General features: G+C 36.4%; 1 protein-coding gene across 2 annotated transcripts in view; it reads left to right on the top strand.

Moving 5' to 3' along the window:
- COLEC10 (collectin subfamily member 10) overlaps window positions 1-23,031 on the top strand; it is a 70,644-nt gene that overhangs the window by 11,656 nt on the left and 35,957 nt on the right. For both annotated transcript variants that reach the window (XM_001380969.4, XM_007488253.3), the window contains exon 2: window positions 22,145-22,216. In XM_001380969.4, coding sequence (XP_001381006.1) covers window positions 22,145-22,216 — 72 coding nt within the window. The remainder of the gene's footprint in view (window positions 1-22,144; window positions 22,217-23,031) is intronic.

The raw sequence follows: 23,031 nt of genomic DNA, 5'->3' as shown, positions 1-23,031 counted from the left end.
GTGGTAAAATATAATGTGTTCCATTCTGGATGTTCTGAGTTTGAGATATCTCCATGAAATCCAGGTGGAGACATCTAGCAACCAGCTGGTAGATCAGCTGAATTTTCATAGATGGACTAATGCAGGTCTCTTTAAAGTGCCTTCTGCACTGAGATAAACATCAATATCTTTTTAATTTGTTTAATAAAGGAATTCCTACTTAATACTACCATATTGAAATACCTTAAAGTATTTGCAAAATGAAAAGAAAGTTCCTAACAATTGCTTCTTACAAAAGATTTTCTTCCAAGTCACAAAACAGCAATTACTACGTAATGATAAAACAAATTTAGCTTGTCTTTTTAAAATTCAATTTCCCATATGCAGTGAAATGAAAAAAGGAACACAGGCAGTTCCCAACTTAAAAATAGATTGCATTCCAAGGGGTCATATTAAGTTGGTTGTCTTGAACTCTAAATGCATTTTCCCATAGAAACAATCACCAACATTGGGAATAAACAATATGAGAAGAAAAAAAGAAAAGATTCTTCTATACCCTCCCCCACCAAAACACACACACACACACACACACACACACACACACACACACACACACACACACACTTCTAAAGAGAGACTGCAAGAAGGATGCTCCAGGGAAATACTTCCTTGTTCTAACCTTGCCACTTTTATCCTGCCTATATTTAGGTAGGATAGCTTTGAATGGCCTGAGAATTTTTATATCAACCTGGGGAGCAGGGGTGGTGGGAATAAGCATTCATATAACACCTACCATATGTCAGGCATTCTACTAAATGCTTTATAAAAATTATCTTATCTGAACCTTACCACAAGCATTTGAGGTAAACCTATATTTAGGACCACAGAAAATTCATTTGGAGAAACAGTTTGAATTCGTTCCTTCCTCCTCCTCTTTAGTCCCCCCAGGATATATAGCACTAGAGAGGAAGGAAAAAAGAAACTAATCAAAAATATTCCCAAAGACTTTTTTTCAAAGCCAGACCACTGGCACCACTCAACAGTGTGGAACAGTGAAAGATTAAAAAATGAGTAGATAGGCATAAAGCAAGACAGTTTTATATAATACAAATGATCACCGTATGGAGGATTTCTAACAACTAGAGAGAATTTAGTTGGGGGGAAAAGGGACATGCCGAGGAGAGTTCATTCTTGTCAGGGGCATGTGGGTGTGTGGCAGGGGTTCTACCAAAAGGAAGTGATCATATAATCATAGACCAAAAGCTAAAAAGGACCTCAGAGACTGCTGAGTCCAACCTCCCATTTTATCGACAAAGAAGTTAAAGGAGGTTAAATTCCCCCAAATTATACAGATACTGAACCTTAAAGTGTGGGGTTGAACCCAGATTCTCTGACTCTTAACACGAGTGCTTCCAACTGCACAGTATTATCACCTACAGATAGGCAGAATAGTATACTAGGTGGTGGTGTGCTCAATTTGGACTAAAAAAAAATAAGTGAAGATGTTTTCATTTTTGGCCTCAGATACTTTCTAGCTATGTGACATGGGGGCGAATCACTCTGTTCAGTTCCCTCATGCATAAAATGACATGTTGGACTTGATGGTGTCCAAGATTCCTTTTAGCTCAATGACCATATGAGTAAAGTCCTATTTGCCACACGCTATACATAGCCCTGCCACCATCTAATTTTAAAACAAGTAATACATTCCTCAGTCTTTTCTTTTTTTCTATTAAAAATATAACTTCAAAAAAGAGATTGGGAGGAATAAGAAGAAAGAAAAAAACAAGGCCATTTTTCCCCAGCTTGAATTCTTTCTGGAGGGGTTTCCTTATGTTACTGTAACTTAGATTGCTTGCTAAGTCAACCCTGTCATCTCTGACTTGTTCTGGACCCCTCTGATTAAGGGGAAATATGATTGCTATTCATCTTTCATTTTTAATAATCATGTTTACAAAATTCTGCTTCTGGAAAATCTCTGTCTCTGTGAGAATAGAAACTCAACCTGATGGCTCTTTGGCACATTCTACCGAAAATATGACAGTCCTTCCCACATTTCACAGGATGTTCCAACCCATAAACACTCCTTCTATTCTGTGCACCACATGCTTGGTCTGCACTGTTCTACCACTGGGAAAAGTTCTTGAAATTTCCCTTTTACATTGATTTTTCTGACTTTTCATAAAGATGAGAGATTGCTGGATACACACAGTAAAAATAAATAATCTAACATTCATATGCTTGAGTTCAATGATACTTAGATGATTTAACTGATACTGCATGAGATTTTTTTTAATATGATACCTAAAATCTCACAGAAGAAACATAAAAGCCCAGTCTAAGAAAAAAATTCTAGACCCTTGTTATGTCTCAAAGATAAGTGAACCTATAAAAATGATTATTGCAATTTGAGGCTGAATCAGACAGGCTATCATCTACTCTGTCATGACTATCACCTCTGGAACATAGCTGTAGGCAGTCAAATGTTCCCATTAGCATCCAGAAGCCTATTGTTCTGATGCTTTGATAAGGTCAAGTATGTTGTTTCTTATACTCTAGGAATGCCTGAGTGCTGCTAATTGCATTTTTTAAAGACAAACAGGAAATGTGCACAAGATTATGATACTTGGGTGTTCAACAGTGTCAAGGACAAGAGTTTTAAGACTTCTTTAGTGCAAATCTATACATAGTAAGAGACTAAAACTTAACCCTGTTTTCCTCAGTTTCCCCATTTGTAGAATGAGCTGGAGAAGGTAAAGGCGAACCATTCCAGTATCTGCCAAGAAAACCCCAAATGGGATCATGAAGAGTCAGATACAGCTGAACAACATCGTTAATAAGAGAGTTGAAAATCATCATGAGATTCTGCTTCTTTTTTTTTTAATCAGATAGTCTGCCAGGGTCCAAAGTCATAGCAGCCTAATGAAGGAGGCTAACACAATGTTCATAAGATTATAGATTTAAAACTGGTTGGAAAAGGTAAGGGCATTTAGTCCAACTCATCATTTTATAGATGATGAAACAGATTCAGAGAAATGATGTGTCTGGGCTATGGTCGCCTAACTACTTAACATCAGAGTTAAGATTCAAACCCATGTCTTCCTGAATCCAGATCCAACACTCTATCCATTATGCCCCATTACCTTCAGTGGTGAGAGGGAGGTTGGCACACAAGCATGGCATACAGGTGGCCTTTAGTCCCAAACCAAAATAAAGGTCACCATTAGATGGAACTGTGCAAGCTTCTAAATAGTGGATTCCTTAATAGGCTTCTTGATCAGCTTAATCAGTTTCAGATAAGTACTAAAAATCCTCAGCAACATGGTGGACATATAATTTGTTAGCATTAGAGGGATGCTTTTCACCAACCTCTAAATGAAATTTAGCAATTCCTTTGAATATTTAAAAATATTCTTCTGAGGAGAGGACCATAGGCTTTATCAAAGTGCCAAAGGGATCCATGACCCATACAAAAAAAAAAAAAACAAAAAAAAACCATAACAAAACATTAAAAAAAACCCCTCTGCTGGATGATCTTTAAGGTTCTTTTTCAGTTCTAATATTCTGTAATTCTGCCCTTCTCCCTGAGCAATGACATTTTCTGAATCCAGAACAAAACTTCCAAATGCCATAAAAACATGAATCCCTTGCTAATAAATTGCTGCTTTTATTCAGAAGATAAATTATTCAAGTTAGGGTTCGTCACACCAAATAATGTTTATGGGTACAATGTTTGGAAGTACACTTGGCAGACAGAACTAAGTCAGCTAAAGGAGAAAGGGAAAAGAGAGAGTATTAGAAAGAAAAAAAAAGAGACTTGGAAAAGAAAAAGCACCATATGGCAAGGACTATGACATGTAAATAAAAGTGTCTTGAGAGGTATTATGGTATAGTGAGGCAAGCAGTGGATGGACACAGGTATGAGTCAAAAGACACAGGGTTAAATCCTTGTTATCACACATACCAGTTGGATGATTATAGACAAGTTCCTTAGCTTCTTAGTTCCTCATTTTCCTGCTCTGTAACATTCTGATACTGGTACTTTCTGCTAATTTAACAGGATCACTGGGAGGATCATGCTGTACAAAGATAGTTATGTTATGGAAACAGGAACTAATTTTATTTATTTATCTATATTATTTATTTATTATATGTATATAATATAATATATTATAAATATATATAAATACTATTTCCATTTTATTTTTTAGTTATTTAATCTCTAATACTCTAAATTTTACAGTAAGTGCAGATCTGTATAAGGTTTCCTTGAAGTTCCCGAAACCAATAAAATTTTAAATCCAGTTAATAAATTTTAGGAGGCAATACAATGTTGTGGATAGAGAATCCTTTATGCATCAGATGTGGAGCCCTGTACCATATACTAGTATCCACTTTCCTCATCTATAAAATGGAGATAAAAATACTTGCCCTCTTGGCTGCCCTAGAATATGAGAGTAAAATTTCCCATACACTGTAGGCAAAGACTTGTAAAATTCCATGTGCACTATGAATATGAGCTACTAATATTAACTCTTGTAAACTCTATGGGACTACCTTATCTGCTATCACTTAGTTTACCCTCAGGAAATGAAAACCTCATCAGATAGGGCCTAAATGTTAAGATGTCAGATCTTCTCTAAAAATCATTTTCTGATTCATTTCAAAGTCAAATATTCTGCCAAATTTCCTTGCCCCTCCTCCTTCTCTAGCTACGTTCCCCTCTAAGATTACCTTCCATCTCCTCTGTATTTATACTGTATATTCGTAGTTATGTACTAGGTATTGCCTCCATTTGGATGAATGTAAACTTCTTGAGGGAAGATACTGTCTTTACTTTCTCTTTGTATCCTTGGTGCTTAGCATATGCCAGACTCTTAATGAATATACTCTGATTGATTAATATAAATTACAATATGATTTTAAGTAAGTCAGTATTTATAATAGTTAATATTGACATAGTACTTTAAGGTTTGCAAAGCCCTTTCCAAATATTCATTCATTTAATCACTTAGGATGTCTGGACCTTAATTTTCTTTAAAATGTAGAGGTTATATTGGGTTGATCTCTCAGATATCATTTTGCTCTAAAAAATTTCTATGAGACTTTAATTTTATAGACAACTCTCTAATACTCTAAATTTTACAGTAAGTGCAGATCTGTATAAGTTTCCTTGAAGTTCTCAAAACCAATAAAATTTTAAATCCAGTTTAAAAAAATGACAAACTGACAGAGGCAGAGAGATACAGAGATGAAAACATAGTGAGAGAGACCGAGAGAGAATGATAGAAAGATTCACAGAGAGAGACAGAAACAGAGGAAGACAGAAAGGGAATGATGGAGGAAACAGAAAATAGAATATTATTTTTTGGTATTACATGGACTCTTGGGGGAGGTGGGTTGTACTAGTTCTAGAGACCCCATGTATCACTTTGAATGTCTGCTCTTTTCAAACTCTATAATTTGACCAATGTGAGGAACTATGGGTATGGTAATTCCCTCCTTCAGTACAGATGACATCCCCCACCTAGGACTTACATATACCCTAAGAAGTTGTTCAGGAAATGGGCATGTTAAATAATTTGCCCCATCGAGGTCTTGTTGACTCTGAATCCAATATTCCATCCTCTATGCTGGGTTATCTCTCCCTCCATTAAAGGCAACAATAATGCATGACACCCCAATCTTGCAGAGTCATTGTAAGGTTCCATGAGAATTCATTTGAGTTTCCACTAAGAATAATGTTATAGGGAAGTCATGTTTCTCAGCATTTTAATGAATAATTTTTCTACTTCATGAGCCACATATCTCTGGATACAGAGAGGAAACTTCAGGGCAACAATATATAGTTAGTCAGCTAAAGGAAGCAAAATAAACATAGCATAGTCCATCCCTTACTTTAAGAATAGTTCTATTCCAAAAGGTCATGGTAAGTCATTTGTTTGGAATCTGGAACAAAATATACCATAGAAACAATGTTGTATATGGTGGTTGGGTTTCTAGGACAGTCTGTAAAAACACAACAGAAATGTAGCAGAGCAACTATAATTTAAAAAATAGTATGGAACCTACCTACTGTCTGCAGCAATATTCTATAGGAAAATAATTTCACAATCCCAGTGTTTGATGGGAAAAATATAATGCAGTGTGACAAAAAGTGCTCTGAATTTAGAACCAAAGACCCTGGGTTCAAATCCCACCACTATTGCTTTCCACTAGGAAAGCAAGTCACTTCTCTGGGCTTTGGTTTCTACATCTGAAAAATGGGAGGGTTAGACTCAATGGCTTCTAAAATTCCTTCCAACTCTAAATCTATCATCCTATGAACTTGTCCTTCTGCATCTTTGGCAACAAAAGCAATAATTTCTCTCCTCCCCTTCCTTTCAAGACTGAACAGCAGAAATAAGGACTCTAGAGTTCTAAGCACCTGATAGCCATTTATGTGACTGAGTATAGAGGTTCTAGAAACATACAGAAGGGAAAGCCCCAGTAGAAGGTTGGTCATGAGGGCTAAGGGAAAAGCATCCAGTAGCTGATATCAGAGTTCCAGGAAGGAAAATAAAGTATCGATTTAAAGTCTCTCTGCTCCCCAGTGAATAGCCTTTCCCTGCCCATGGAGGACTGAGATCAGCCTTGAAGCATTAGATGTTGAAGTGTAAGCTGAATTATTGCTCAGATTGTGCCCTTTAAGATCCAAGACTTAACTAGAAACTTCTCTCACGGAGAGACTTCCTATGGAACAGAGACATATCATATGGATTTCTGACCTGAATCCAAGTAGTCATATATGGCAGTACTTATGGTGGCTTCAATAGATTGTAATGGTTGACAAATATCTCATCCTGTTGCTATCATCAGTCTTTACTGATGGAAAGAGTAGATGTTAATGCAGAAGGATCTCCAACAATAGTAAGGGAGAGGAATGAAGATACCTAATCATCATAGTAGGTAAAGATACGAAGACTTGGAGGTAGAAGAGACCTCAGAACTCAATCAATTAACCACACTAATTTTACAAATAAAGAAAAAGAGGTCCAGAAATGACTTGGCCAAGGACTCAGGTAGCAAATAGTAAAGTTACAGGGAAAACTTGAGCTTCCAATTTTCTCTTATTCCAAGCCCCCCAAATACTCTCTACTCTTTGTTTCAAAGCAGAGCAGTCCTAAGTAAAGCAACTGTTTGTAAATAAAACTTGTGTTTGTAAGTTATTTTAAAACATCTTGAGACCTCAGTGATCTCATAGGTACAAGCACACTTTCCAGATGGTTTTTCCTTGAAGGTGTCTAGGGGTTAGAAAAAGAGCAATAAGTTTTTGTAAGAATAAAAAATGTTTAAGACAACTAATTTTCTGGTAGCTATGGTGCTCCTGTGTTTCTATCATTGCCTTACAGACTTTTATAGCACTTACAGTAGGGGCAAGTATCTACTAGGTGCTTAATATGCTCAGTTATTGATCATGTAAGCTGCTTACTGGGGTTGAGTAGAACAAGACTCACATTCCTCATTCTGAATACTGAACATGGTCAAAAGTCCTACTGCCAAGTCTCATCATGGTATGGAGGTGACCCTGGGTTTTCAAACATCATGCCAGTGGAGTGTAAATTCAGCTGGATCCTGCCTAAAAGCATTGGGACCTTTTCATAAGACGTGAAGCTGAAACCTCCCATATGTCTTGTCTCTTCCATTAAAGGAGAATCTTCTTACTTTTCTATTTGTACCCTCAGCACTTAGCATAGTGTTTGCACATAGCAAATGTCTTATAAATGTCTTTTTCACTTATGCATGCATTCATGCATGAAGATTTCCATTCATGCATTCAAGAATGCACATATTCATTCTTACATTCATTTATGTATGCAAACATTGCACAAAGGTTAAAAGATTCCATGTCCAGATCTGAAATGCCCTATGTTTCTTTTGTTTAAGGCCACGCTTGGCTCCATATTAAGGTACTCAGGACATTTTGGACCACAAGGTAAAACTTTCTGTCCACAGAAACTTTACAAAGACCAGCTACCAAGTGGGTCTACAAAGTTGGAGAGGGAGTATGTTTGCATTGCTGGAGGCAGTTCCTGTTCCAACAGAAGCAGAAGTCTCTAAAATATTGAGGAAGTTCCTATTAATTTTTGACAGTAATATTGCCCCATTGGTTCATATAGAGCTTTCAGCTTCTTAAAACATACATGTATTTTTAATATGGCTTGCCATCTAGCCACCCTTCACCCCTATCTTGTATTTGTAGTATCAACTTTTTAAACTCAGATTTGTGATTGGATTTTTGGACCAAACCAACTATTTGAAGTAAATTGATTTTTATGTTTGCTCAAAAATTGGATCATAGATAGAACTGGAAAGTCAATTAAAAAAGAAAACATTTATTAAACACTTATTATGTAGCATACCCTGATCTAAACTCTAAGGAAACAAGGAAAAGCTTGTGAAGATTGGATTTAGCTATCTCCTGATTGTGACAATGAAGATACTTAGCTCTTCCTTTATTGGGAAGATTAAATTGTAATCCCCTGATTGTAACAATGAAGGCACTTAGCTATTCCTTTATTGGGAAGGTTGAATTGTAATCCACAATCTATTTTTAGATTTTAATCCCCAAAAGGTGATAACTCAGCATTTTAAACAGATCTACCCATTTTAACTACAAAAACATATTAAGTAATTACAAAAGGTGAACTAACCAAAAAAAAGGTGTTAAGTAACCCAAAAACATATAATCTAGCCAAAGAAGGTGTGAACTAAGAGTGGGCAGTCCTGGAGAAAAGTGTCTCCTGAAATTGATAGATGTGAAATTTAGAGGAGAAAAGAGAAAAAGAGGATCAGATATTCGAAATATTGCCCTTCTTCTGGCCTCTGATCCTCTTTTTAAAGGTCTTTTTCTCTTGTGTAACCTCCCCTAAATTTCACTTCTACCAATCACAACAGATACTTTTCTCCAGGACTGCCCACTCTTAGTTCACACCTTCTTTGGTCAGATTATGTTTTGGGGTTACTTAACACATTTTTTGGTTAGTTCACCTTTTGTAGTTACTTAATATGTTTTTGTAGTTAAAATGGGTAGATCTGTTTAAAATGCTGAGTTATCACCTTTTGGGGATTAAAATCTAAAAATAGATTGTGGATTACAATTCAACTTTCCCAATAAAGGAATAGCTAAGTGCCTTCATTGTTACAATCAGGGGATTACAATTTAATCTTCCCAATAAAGGAAGAGCTAAGTATCTTCATTGTCACAATCAGGAGATAGCTAAATCCAATCTTCACAAGCTTAAAATACTCCTTTTTTCCCTCAACAATATTAGAGATCATTTAAGCTACTCTATTCACTCTCATAAATTAGAAAGCAAGAGACCCAGGAGGTGTTTGTGTTGTATTGGAGCTGGTTCCAATTGGCTTTTAAGGGCTGATTGTTAAATTTTCACTATGAACATTTACATTTTGGAAATTGGTAAAAGCTAAAAATTGAGGTTTGATTTATTATTTTGTTGCTTATCTAGATTTAAGAAAGTGATGAAGAAAATGCTAATAATATGAATTAAATTTAAACATGTGTTATCGAACTTGTTTCCTCTGCAAAACAAATTGTTAAACATTTTGCAGCACAACTCTGGACCCAGGAAGAGTAAGTAACTTAACCCAGATCACACAAATGGTAGACCTATAGCTCTTCTCATTCCAGTTCCAGTGCATTATGGTGTTTCTACTGCATCATGTTGCAGCCTAGATATGATTTAGCACTAGTCAGCCCCTTCTCTCAAGGAAATGAATGCATGATATGAAAACAAAATGAAAACAAAAAGCTCAGTGAAGTGAGACAAAGTCAGCTCCCATGGCCAGGACATAGGGAAAGATACCCCACTTCCTTTTTAATATTCACCTATGTATCTTCTAAGAATAACCACAATTGTTTAATCTGGAACATTTGGGGAAAACAGAAGCATCCCTTCTAGCCTCAGAATTATTGCATTGCTCCTTATATGTGTTTCTAGCAGCTTGGCTGATGATGCACTTGAATAATGAATGATACCTGAAGGGGAGGGAAAAGCAACTAATTCTGTATTTTTCCTTAACACAATATTAGCTTTTCTCTTCAGACATGGTCTGACTACAAAGGACTTGTGGCCTCTGAGAAATAATTCATGTTCAGCTGAATGAGCCTTGAAACTACAAAAGTAGCTACATAGTGGATCACGTAGAAGAGAATGTAGAAGGCCAACAATACTCAGCTTTTTTGATCAGGTTATATAGCTTAACTGTGGGCTACATAACCCAACTACTGAGCCCAGAATATCATTGATATAGGTTGTGGTTTTTGGACTGGACTTTTTCAAAAGAGGAGTTTCTACTGAAGAAATTTACCAATTTTTTGGTATTCCATTGGTAAGTTTACCAATATCCTTTACCGATATTCATTGGTGACTTGTACAAGGCCACCAATATTGTCACAGATAGAGACAATGACCTCTGAATCCAAGGCTAGTTCTCTATCCAGTATGCCACAATGTCTCTCAGATAGCTCATATGTCATTGAAATATATAATCAAAATTCTGTGGGAGGGATTAATTTAAAATGTAAAATTAGGAGAAGGAAGAGGTTAGGCATTTAAATAGTACCTACCATGTGACAATCAATGTGTTGTGTTTTTTTACAAATATTATCACTGTTAATCCTCACAACAATTTTGGGAGGTTTGATTATCCCTCTAAAATATAAATATGGACATATATGGATATTTTCCCATATAATAAATGTTACATACTTAATATAATACTATATTTAAACACATATATTTTATAATATTTAAATGGATTTTTACATCCCTATATAATGTATAATGATATCTATACATCTTTATAATAAAAATCAAATATTTTAATAAAGTAGGGCTATTATTATCCTCATTTTAGTGTTGAGGAAACTGAGGCAAACAGAGGTTTAGTTAAGTGGTCAAGATAAAAAACTGGAAGCATCTAAGGCTGGAATTGATTTCAGGTCTCCCTCATCTAAGACTGGTAATCAGTCCACTGTACTACCAGCCAAATATATAATAATAATCTCTCAATTTGTATAGCTCATTATAGTTGACAAAGAATTTTTTTCAATAGCTTTTCCATTTTCAAAACAACATTATGTTATGCACAGAGTATGCTTCTCTTTCCCTTATAGATGAGGAAACTGAGTCTGAGGCTGAATAAATGACCTCCCCAGCCTCAAGGGCTAGTATGGAACTGAACATCCCAGGAAATGTAAACAATCCTCAAGAATCCTACAATTGAGTTGAAGAAATAAGATATAAGTAAGTGAGAGATTAAATAATAATATAAAATTTAAATAATAGCTCAAGGCAATTGAAGGAACGTCAGAAGGGAGCACATGATTTATAACCAAGTTAATGATACAGGCAGTAAATACTATGGGAGTTCAGAATAACCCACTATCTCCCAAGGCACTTCATTCTACTCTTGGACTAATTCTAGGAAGGTTTTACTTTAAATTGAGCTGAAATCTGCCTCTCTGAAACTTTTACCTACTGCTTATAGTTCTGCTTTCTGGGGCCAAGTAGGGCATCTCTAATTCCTCTTTCACAGGACATCATGCCAAACACTTGGAAACAGTTGTGATACACTCCTCTAAGTCTTCTCTTTCCATGTTAAGCATTTCCAGTTTTTTCAACCAATTTTTTTATTGCCTCCCCCAAACCCAGTACAGTGCAAGTTCCTTAAGGACAAGAACTATTCCATTTTTGCCTTTGCATCACCAGCACAGTGCCAGGAAGATAGTAGACACTTAATAAATGTCTGTTGGTTGATTGATTGATATCTTGAGCTCTTCTAATCATCTTTAGATGTTTTGAATATGCATAAGCTTGTCAATGGTCCTCTTTGATAAGAACTGAATGCAATACTACAGATGTAGTCTTACCAGAGAAACATTTGGGGGGGATATCACATGCCTCTTTCTGGATACATTGCCTCTATGAAATCAGACTCCAGGTGGTAGAGCACTCAAATGGAGGCCTCCCTCCAGGTTGACATTGATCAATTACTATTCTTTGGGTCCAGTTACTTCCATGGCTTCAATAATTACTGCTATATATCACTCCAAAACCTATTCCCTTGCATTGACTTCTCTCTCTGGCTCCAGTTCCATATTTCCATCCATTTACTAAATATTTCTACTTGGACGGTCCACCTTCACCTCAAACACGTCAAAAACTCTACTATCCATCTTAACTTCTTAAATTGGCTCACGTTTTAGTTCTTCTGTTTCTATTAGTGGTACTGCCATTCTCCCATCTCTCAGTCTTGAAACCCAAGCCATTCTTAACTTTCTTCTTTCCCTCACCTTCTATATCCTATCTAATACCAAAGCCTCTTGATTCTACCTTAGAGCTATGTTTTGTGCCAGTAACTACCTTTCTAGTTCCAATGCTACTTCTCTATTTCAGTCCTTTAGCTTTCTGAAAATGCTCTAAATTCTCTGTCTCTCCTTGACACCTATTCTATATATTTATCTTTCTGAATTACTGCTGTGGTTATTCCATACTTCTACTATACAAAAGTTTTCAGTAATTCTCCACTGGACAGCTAGGTGGCACAGTTGATAGAATGTTGGACATGGAGTCAGGAAGGCTCTTCTACCTCAGTTTACATCTAGCCAAAGACACTTCACTGTATGACTCTTAGCAAGTCACTTAACCCTACTTACCTTGGTTTACCCATCTGTAAAATGAACTGGAGAAAAAAATGACAAACAACTCCAGCATCTTTGCCACAAAAATTCCCAATGGGATCATGATTAATCATTCACATGACTGAAATGACTGAAAAATAAATTCTCCATTACCTGTAGAATAACACTCAATATCTTTAAGACTCTGGAATTTAAGACCCTTCACAAATTGGCCAATTGGCCTCAACATATAATGTCTCCAGAAAAAGACTGAATTTGGAGCCTGTAGAACTGGGTTCAAATCCTAGGCTTACTATTCATGATCTGTGTGAGGATAGATTTATTAAAATATCTCTATTTCTGGGAAGCATATTTTTAGAAAAATAGTTTTAAAATGTGGAGCCTGGAGGAAATCAAACAATATAGTAAAATGATTGAAGTTTATCTTAAAATGTTTTGTTGAAAGAACTAGGAATGTTTGCCCTAGAGCAGAGGCTTCAAATATAAGCCATGGATCTATGCAGCAGGAAGGGCTCAACCAGATTAAAATGTAATTGAGAAATATTTAACAAAATAAATTAAAATGTGATAGATAATATGTAGTTTTGAAGTCAATAAGCAGCATGTGGGGATCCTTATGTATGATTTATTGGTCCTGTTTCTATTTGAGTTTTATTCTAATGACAGAAATTTCAGAGGGATGTGAGTGGAGTTTTTAAATATTTGAAGGAATACTCAAGAGACCCTAGAGGTTTTCTTTTTTCTTGGACCCAGAAGAAAAAGTAGGGCAATGAATGGAAATTACAATAGGAAAAATTTAGACTCAACGTAAGGAAAAACTTTCTAATAAAATCATCCCAAATTGGAAAAGATTGCTTTGGGAGATGGGTCCTTGTCTAGAAGATCATCAAACAAATATTAGATGGTAATTGATAAGGGAGGTTATCAGTGATAAGGCAGTGATAATGAACCTATAGCATGAGTGCCAAAGCTGGCATGCAGAGAGCTCTCTGTGGGCACTCAGCTGTACCCCCCCCTCCCACTGGAGTTCATTACTAGAAAGACAGAGGAACTTAGGCACAGCTGCTCCCTTCCCCCTCTCCATTGTCCCTGATGACATTTTTTTCACAACCCTTGCCCCTTTTCCCAAAAGCCCAATGGCAGCACAGGCGGTTAAGGTGAGCAACTCACAGGTGGTAGAGCTGGAAGGGAGTGGAGTGCTAGAGCCATTCCCCTCCCCCTCTCTACACTTGCTGTGGGCATTCCTCACTTCAACCACCCCTACATCCAGGAGTCCAATGGGAACCCTTTTTTTCTCCAGTGTGTGGGGTAAAGGGGAAGGCAGGGTGTGTCTGACACTCAGTGGGAGAGAGGGGTATGACACTTGATCTGGGGAGGTGAGGTGGGGGCAGGGCCTGGCACTCCATCTCTAAAAGGTTTGCCATCATTGTTATGGAGGAAATTCTTGTTCAGACAGGGGTAGGGATAGTTAAGCTTTGAGATCCCTTCAAACTCTGAGGTTTTATGATTTTATGATGAGACCTCCAAGGAAGAATAAGTTCCATCTTTTGCCATTTGGTTTACTTTAATTATTTACTGTCTTTTATTATAGGTGTGTGTGCCATATATCCTCATAGTAGACTGTAAATTACAAGATCTAATACATCTTTTTATTCCCTGCAGCTTCTAACATAAATAACTGCTGAATATGTATAAGGAGAAAAGACATCTAGAGCTGAATTCTGACCAACATAATGGAGGGGAAAAAAGAAACTAATTAAATAAGACATTTAAATCTGGTTCAGATTGTTAGAGAACTATGACAGTAGTTTGACAGTTTATAACAAAAGGAGAGAATTTCAAGAATGACAGGGTGGCCTTTAGAGTTAATGATTCGGAGAAATCGTGGAAAATAAGAAATGAAAAATTACTTGATTGATTAGTAGATCCATGGTAACCCTGAAAGTGAAGTTCAGAGGAGAGAGAGAGAGAGAGAGAGAGAGAGAGAGAGAGAGAGAGAGAGAGAGAGAGAGAGAGAGAGAGAGAGAGAGAGAGAACAAGGGAGGGAGGGAGGGAAGGAGGGAGGGAGGGGCAGACAGACAGACAGACAGACTTACAGAGAAAGACAGAGATAGATAGATAGATAGATAGATAGATAGATAGATAGATAGATAGATAGATAGATAGATAGGTAGGTAGGTAGGTAGGTAGGTAGATAGGTAGAGCATTTAGTAAGCCCTTACACATATAAGCAAGCAGGACCATTCCTACCAGAGGTATGCTAAGGCCAGCTTATACAGGGTTTTGAGAGCCAAGTGTTAAAATTTTCTGTATCAACATTTACACCTTGGAAATCTCAAATGCTACAAATCAGGATTTGATTTGTTGTTCTGTTTATTTCTGGATTTTAAAAAAGTGATGGGGAAATGCTAATTTATTTAAAGTGTCATGCATACTTCCTTTTCAGAGAGCCAATTTTCACACATTTACCAGCATGCCCCTTGATCCCTACCCTTAAGGAGCTTACATTCTAATAAGTGAAAAAAAACAAATGTTGAGTTAAAAAAAATTAATGTTAGGGAGGAGAAAGAATAGCTGCCACAGTCGGCAAGAGGAGGTACAAGAGGAAAAAATGAGGTAAAAAGTATAGCTGAGGGCATGTCCACAATGGTGTTCCAGTGAGGATAGGGGAGGAGAGTCCAAAGGCTAAGATTTCCCACTGGCAATGTGCTAGATGGAGTCTGTAGAGATTCAAGGAGAGAATGAGATGAAACATGGCTAGGATCTCATCTTAACTGGTCCCAGAGATGGAGTGAAGTACTAAGGAGTCAAGATATTTTGAATGAATAAATGAAGCATGAGTTCATGCTTAATGACCTCAGAAATATAAAAAGAGGAATTGGTACTTAAGGAAAGTAGTAATTTTTATTGGCATTATGTAAAATAATTTAGGGAATTTGCTCCAATCACAGCCAAGATCCTGTTTAGTTTCCATATAGCTGATGTGAACCATTGGACAGGTACATTCCTTCTTGCTTCTTCTTAGTACTTCTTGGATGCAAGAAGTTAAAAAAAAAGGCTAATGAGTATTCTAATGGGTAGCCATAAATATAAGCATTATTGAGTGACCAAAAATTTTAGTCAAACACATCAGCATGTTTTTGTGATCAACCCACCATAATTACTACAGAAAGCCCAAGAGTAAGTTGAGAGTCATCTAGTATTTGGGGTGACTCAGTTGAAGATGAAAGGAGCAAAGGAATCTAAGGTATTAATGAGAGGAGCATTTAAATAAATGTTTAGTCTCTAATCCAAGCTTTTAAAAATGCATTGGAGGTAGCTAAGTGGCTCAGTAGATTGAGACCCAAGCCTAGAGATGAGAGGTCCTGGGTTAAAATCTAGCTTCACATACTTCATTGCTGTGTAATCTTGGACAAGTCACTTAACCTCTATCACCTAGCCCTCAAACTTCTTTTGTCTTGAGTAAAGTAGAAAAGAGGTTAATTATAAAAAAAGGTTTGGACTGGATTGTATTTAAAATAGGGTCGCCAGGAATTTATATTAATTCCAAAGAGATTTATTTACAATTTATTTACAAAATATAGAAACAATGAAGTAAGAAAATCAGAGAGAGGTTAGGGTAAAATATCTAGCTTAAGCATTAAGTAATTTACACCCGGCTTCTGACTCAACCTGGGTAAGGAGAGTTAGTCCTTCAGTCTCCGCAAAGCCAAGGACCTGGGGAAGTCTCTCAAGATGTAAGTCTCTCCTGAGGCTAGATTTTTTTGTTTGTTTTTTGTTTTGTTTTGTTTTGTTTTTCAGAAAATCCAGCAGTTAAGAGTCTTTTTTTTTTCCCTCACCCCATGTCAGTCCAAAGGAAGAGATTTTAGAACAGCCTCACCAGGAACAGAGTCTCTGGTCCAGTCACCAGATTCTCCACCAGTCTCCACTCCAAAGAATGAAGGACTGTGTAGAACTGAACTTGGGAAGTTGTCATTCCCTTTTAAAGTCTGTGTCACTTCCTGTGCCTTCCACTAATTTTTAAGTGGACAAATCATAGTCTAAAGCCTTGCTTAGGATTGCCCAGGAAGCAGTCAGTTGATTCTGATTCGTCACTCACTTGGGTCAGAGACCTCCCACTTAATGATTAAGTGGGATGTTTACACTTTTGGTAATTAGATCTAAAAACTGGCAGATCTCCAAACTCAACTTTTAAGTAGGGTGTTTACACTTTGAGTGGTTAAATCTAATAATGGGAAGGGGTTATAATTTAATTTTCACAATCAGGGGAGAGTTAATTTTATTTTTACAATCAGGGGAGAGTTAAATTTAATATCTTCACACTTGGTACCAATACACAGTGTTGATTCTAAGATGAAGGTAAGAGTTTAAGAATAAATAAAATAAAATGCATCAACAGAGTGAACTGGAAAGGGTATAGCAACTAGAGGTTCCAGTCAGGCTCAAGATTCTATTTTGTTTCTACGTGGCTGATGTAGATCATTGGATAAATGTGTTCCTTCTTGGTTCTTCTTAGTACTTCTTGGAACCAAAAGGGAATAAGAATGTCCTAATAAGGGTCCTAATGGGTAGTCAGTGTGACTTTTCAACAACAATGGACTTTGATGATTCTAGAAGAGTTCTTTCTTCTGGAGAGGTTGATGATGTTGTGTAATGGAGGATGATGATTTTGTGCAAATCTGCTTCATTTAAACTCAAATCACCTTCAAATAAACATCACTCTCTGATGTCATGTGTTCTCTTGAAAAGAAATTAACAACAGTGAGTGGCAAAGACTGTCAATGATGTGAAGCAAAGTAATGGCATTTCAATAGTCTGGAAATGATAACTGCAGAGTTACCATTGCCACTTTGGAGGCCCAGTAATGAAAGAAAAAAAGGGGAACAGAATTCCCCACAAACTCTCTGACATTTTAATTAGGAAGTCCTAACTTCTGATTGTCAGACTTCATTATTACACTGTAAGCTAGAAGTACTAATTCTCTGCTGTCTGTACTCAGATATTTTTTTCTGTGAGTTATACAAGTTAAATCCATGTCTCTTGATGTTTATTAGAGCCTATCCTTAGCAAAAATTAGAAGTAGACAGATTTGTTTTTTACTTATCCTACTATATTCATTTCAGGGTCTATAGCTCATTCCTACCCATATTTCCAATCTTAACTATGCTGTTTGTGCCTTGGTCTTCATTTCTATACCTATGAAAATATGGAGTTTGGCTAGAATCATAAGATGACAGATTTAGGGCTAGAAGAGGCTAGAGAGAACTTCTAGTCCAATCCCTCAAAAATGAAGCCCAGGAAGATTGTACCTTGGCCAAAGTCACATAGATACTGATTTAGATGACCTCTAAGGCCTTTCTAATCTGAATATTCTGATCTGATGTCTATGGTGAGTCATCAAATTGTACATAGAATTCAAAGAGTATTATTTATATTTCAGGAACAATTTTATATCAGCAATATTTATTCTAACATAATTAGAGTCCACTTCCTTTTCTTGGATTACGTATTTTTTCCTATCCTGAGGTATATGCATTTTAACTTATTCAACCACATGGTCATATTTTAAATCTATCAACTGCCATAATAAATGGGAGCATTCAATCTAAAGTCTTCAAGATCCAAAAGAATGAATCTCTAATCAGGAAATTTCAAGAATGGTGTCACTGTCAGGGAAAAAAAATATTAGTTATGGAATCTTAGCTGGTTTCTCAGATCATCCCATAGTCTATTGTCTAGCTTTCTCAATAACCACAGAAGGCTTTTTTTAAATCTTTCATGAAATTATATTCTATCTAAGTGTCAAGAAGACAGAAGAGAGACAATGATCAATCTTTTTAAATAGCCTTTCAAAAAGAAACAATACATCTTAGAGGATAGTGCTGAATGTGGAATCAAGATGACTTGTCTTCAAATTCTACATGCAAGACACTTTACTAGCTGTGTGATCATAGACACATCACTTAAACATTCTGAGATTCAGTTTCTTCATCTATAAAATGGGGATAATAATAGTATCTCTCTCTTAAGGTAATAGGAAGATCAAATAGGATTATTTAGATACATTGTTTTGCAGGCCTGGAAAGGCTTTTAAAATGTGAGCTGATATTAAGAAAAATCCCTCATTTACAATGAAATAAAATAGATATAAGTCCTAACTCAAAACGATATAATGAGAATCCTTGTCAGCCCTTCATGTGCTAAGTTAATTTAATAAAGAGTTTTGAGTTTGGAGAAAATTATCCAAGAAGAAAGGATAAGTTAGCTATTCTCTCTGCTGGATTCTTAGAAGTAAATCATTACTGCAGGTTCTTAGCCTGAGGGAGGGAAGATGTGTGTATGTGTATGTGTATGTATATATTAAAATGAGCTCATCCTACTTTACAGTTTTTCATTTAATTTTTTTTTACTCTAGTGGCTATTTTCAAAAGAGGAAAAATAAAGAAGCAATGCAATGAGACATTGTTATTAATGGTTCAGTGGTTTGTATCTAACTCTCCATGACCCTATTTGGGACTTTCTTGGCCCTAGAATGATTTACTATTTCCTTCTCTAGCTCATTTTAAAGATGATGGAAACATGGCATAAATGACTTACCCAGAGTCACTCAGCTAATAAATATCTGAGACTAGATTTTAACTCATAAAGGTGAGTCTTCCTAATTCCAAGCCCAATTTCTCTACTCACTGTGCCACAAAGCTCCCCAAATATATTATCCAAAGGAAAAAAATAGGACCACTGTGAATCATACATCTATGCTTTTTCAAAGAATATTTTATAGTTTCTCTGGATTTTCAAATGTCCAGATCAAAATGATCCAGGATTCAGTGCAAAAACAAAGAATCTGTTGGCTCTGGATCATGGCCCTTTTTTTGACACAAGATTAAGAACTCCACTACAGCATCTCTACTTGTTTTTTAAAACAACAAAACCAAAAAATCTTTGTCACCATAATAAGCTTGTGCTGTCACCCCATGCTGACGAATTCCAATCATAAACCACCAGGGTGCAGCCTCATCCCCAGGTGGCTCACTTGGCTGCGCATAACTTCACACCTGCTGTGGCATGAAGGTATAGGAAGAGAAGGAAAAGGCAGAGTACTTAGGAATGCTCTTATGTGTGTGGCAGGAAGGATTTGTATTAACATCATTCTTAATCACCTTTTTTGCCATATGGAAGATGAACCAAGAGAAAATCTGGTCCCTGCGTCCAATATATACATACCATACATAGGGTGGTTTTTCCCCCTAAACAATAACTAGTAACCAGTAGTGAGACAATCTTAAGCCTACTAAGAATACTATTCCTCCCATCTCTGAACCTTTACACTGGCTTCCTAGAAGGCTTTCCCTTCTCTTCTTTGCTTTATAGAATATCATCTTTGAAATCTGTTTCAAGTACTGCCATCTACTTGAAATCTTTCTTAAATTCAATTGCTAGAGCCTTCCCAACCTAAATATTTTGCATTACATGCATGTTCATCAACACATACATACATAATGCATATATGTGATATAGCTATATGAATACACATTAATACAGACATATATATATATATATATATATATATATATATATATATATATGTGTGTGTGTGTATAGGGGCAGCTAGGTTGTATAGTGGATAGAGCACTGAGCCTGAAGTCAGGAAGATCCAAGTTTGAATCCAGCATCCAAAACTGACTTGCTATGTAACAAGTCTATTAACCTTTATTTACCTCTATTCCTCCTCTGTAAAATGCAGATACGCTGAAGAAGGAAATGGCAAACCGCTCCAGTATCTTTGCTAAGAAAATCCTATGGACAAAGTCTATGGAGTCACATATTTATACATGACCGAATGACTGAATAAAAACAATATATGTGTATATTATATATATATATATATAGTATATCAAGATACATAGGTAGATCAATATTTATATATGGGTATTATGTATACATGAATACATATATGTATATAATATATTGTACAAATAGAAATTTGAAACACCTGAACTACATTTACCCAGCATCCTTTTCAGTTACGTCCTGACTTTGCATCCTGACATTTTGGATATAGATTTTGCTGAAACCCACGTTGAGGGGCTTTTGGACTTTTGCCTTGGTAAAGCACTTCAGGTGTGGGTCTTTGGGCTCTGTGCTCTGCTCATTTGCTGAATTAATGCCTCTCTCTCATTTTTGTTATTTTTAAATCCTATAAATTTAAATACTTGAAATATTAATTCATTTTTAGTCTTACATAATGTACTAGAGTAAAAATGTATATATTCATTATATATTCACTATATATTATACCTATACAGATATCTTCTTTAATTTTTAAAATGAATTTACTTGTTTGTTACATTAAAATATCCAGTTAATTCTGTCCCTCTCCTCCTCCCATTAAAAAAAAGACATCATTTGACCAAAAGACATAGATAAAACTGTCATTTCTATTTATTAGTTATTTCTCTAGCAGTGGACATACACAAGTCATTCTTCAAACAATATTTCTGTTGCCATATATAATGTTCTCTTGGTTCTGCTCATTGTATTCTTTATACTTTCATGCAGGTCTTTCCATGTTTTTTTCCAAATAAACCTGTTCTTTATTTCTTATGGCTCAGTAGTTTCCATCACAATCATATATCACAACTTGCTTAGTCTTTCCCTAATTGACGGGTATCTCTTCAATTTCATTTGCCACCACAAAGAGTTACTATGATTTTACAATTCTTTGAGCATAATTTTAAATCATTCTCCAAAACTAACCTCAGTGTGAGATAAAACAATCTCTAGTGATACAATTTAAATGAATATATTATCTTTGTTCTGTCTATGGCAAAAAGAAGTCGATTTTCAAGAGTTTTCCATAGACACCTCCTTCATAGAGATCACAGGATCATCAATTTAGACAGAATTTAGAACTGATTAAGTCCAACTCCCTTGTTTTCTTGATGAAGAAATGACACCATTATTAATTAAATCAGCCTGGAAGGGCAGAGGTCCAGAGGTTTCAGAGGCTAAAGGCCTGAGTTCTAAACCCATTCCTACCCCAAAGTGTGTGCATTTATTAATCACCTGCTATCTCTAAGAGTATCCTGTTACTTTATCTCCCTTGTTAAAATGTTGACTTTTAGGGAGGGAATGAGACCAGGCTCAACAACAAACTTTCTTTCTACCATGAGGTTTAGCAGTTTGTGTATTTTTTCACTCCTTAGCTTTTCCTGTGCCATGATGGAGGTATAAAGGGGATATTATAGCTGAAGGGGAAAGGTACAAAAGTTTCCTTCCTCTTGGTCCCTCATAGGCATGAGTGCACACACACACACACACACACACACACACACATATGTACACGTGTTTCATTGATGCTGAACACCTTCCAAAAGTGAATAATATGTCAATTTGAAACACAATTGATTGTGTTGCTACTTTAACGGCTTCTCTATGTCTTGTTTTCTGTTTCCAAAGGGGATGACGGTGAGAAAGGAGAAAAGGGAGAAGAGGGAAAGCATGGAAAAGTGGGTCCCATGGGGCCAAAAGGTAGGTAAGAAGCTCATTTAGATTTACACTGTACCTTCCTGAGAGCTGCTCTTTTTTCCTGCTGGGCATGTCAAACAGCCTGTCCTTTGTATGGGAAATTAATTGCTTTCATGAAGTACTTTACCACAGAGATGCCTAAAATGTGTTACTAACATGAATTAACTCACCATCCAGGCTCCCTGAGAGACTTCCTATCAACAGGGCTCCAATCTATTCCTCCACCTGTATCCTTGGTGATGGCATGAGCGAAACTCCCCCCGGGGCTTTCTATGGGGCACAGAGACCTTAGAATCCCTGAGGAGAGATGGGCTTGGGAAGCATATCTCTACCCCCATCAGCTCTCCTCAGAAATCCGAAAGCCCAGCTCTTCTCCACTACCCAGTTTATGAGCTTAGAAACAATGGGGTGAATGAATAGGTCTCCCTGTATTTCTTTGTCTATCATCAGAACAAGCAGTTTCCTCTGCTCCTCCTGCAAATATAAGATCAGTAGCAGAATAAGGAACACTGTCCCCCCTTCCTCTGAAATGTTTATCCACCTGGTACTATAGGGTTTACTGGGGTGATGGGGATCCTGGGGGGGGAGCTTAAGTAGCAAAATCCCAGGATATATGTATGTATATTATGTGTGTATGTGCATATGTGTATACATATGTATGCATATAAATATTTAATCTTTAAATAAATATATTTCTGTATAACTATATTCAGTGTGTACATATATGTATATAAGGTATATGCATGTCTGTATGTGTGTGAACATGGTAAGTGATTAATATAGATAGCAATCAATGTGTTCTACATACACATGCATAT

Source organism: Monodelphis domestica, chromosome 3, assembly GCF_027887165.1.
Source record: "Monodelphis domestica isolate mMonDom1 chromosome 3, mMonDom1.pri, whole genome shotgun sequence".
Classification (NCBI taxonomy): domain Eukaryota; kingdom Metazoa; phylum Chordata; class Mammalia; order Didelphimorphia; family Didelphidae; genus Monodelphis; species Monodelphis domestica.
Note: the sequence above shows the minus strand (reverse complement) of the source record. Positions and strands in the feature narration are given on the sequence as shown.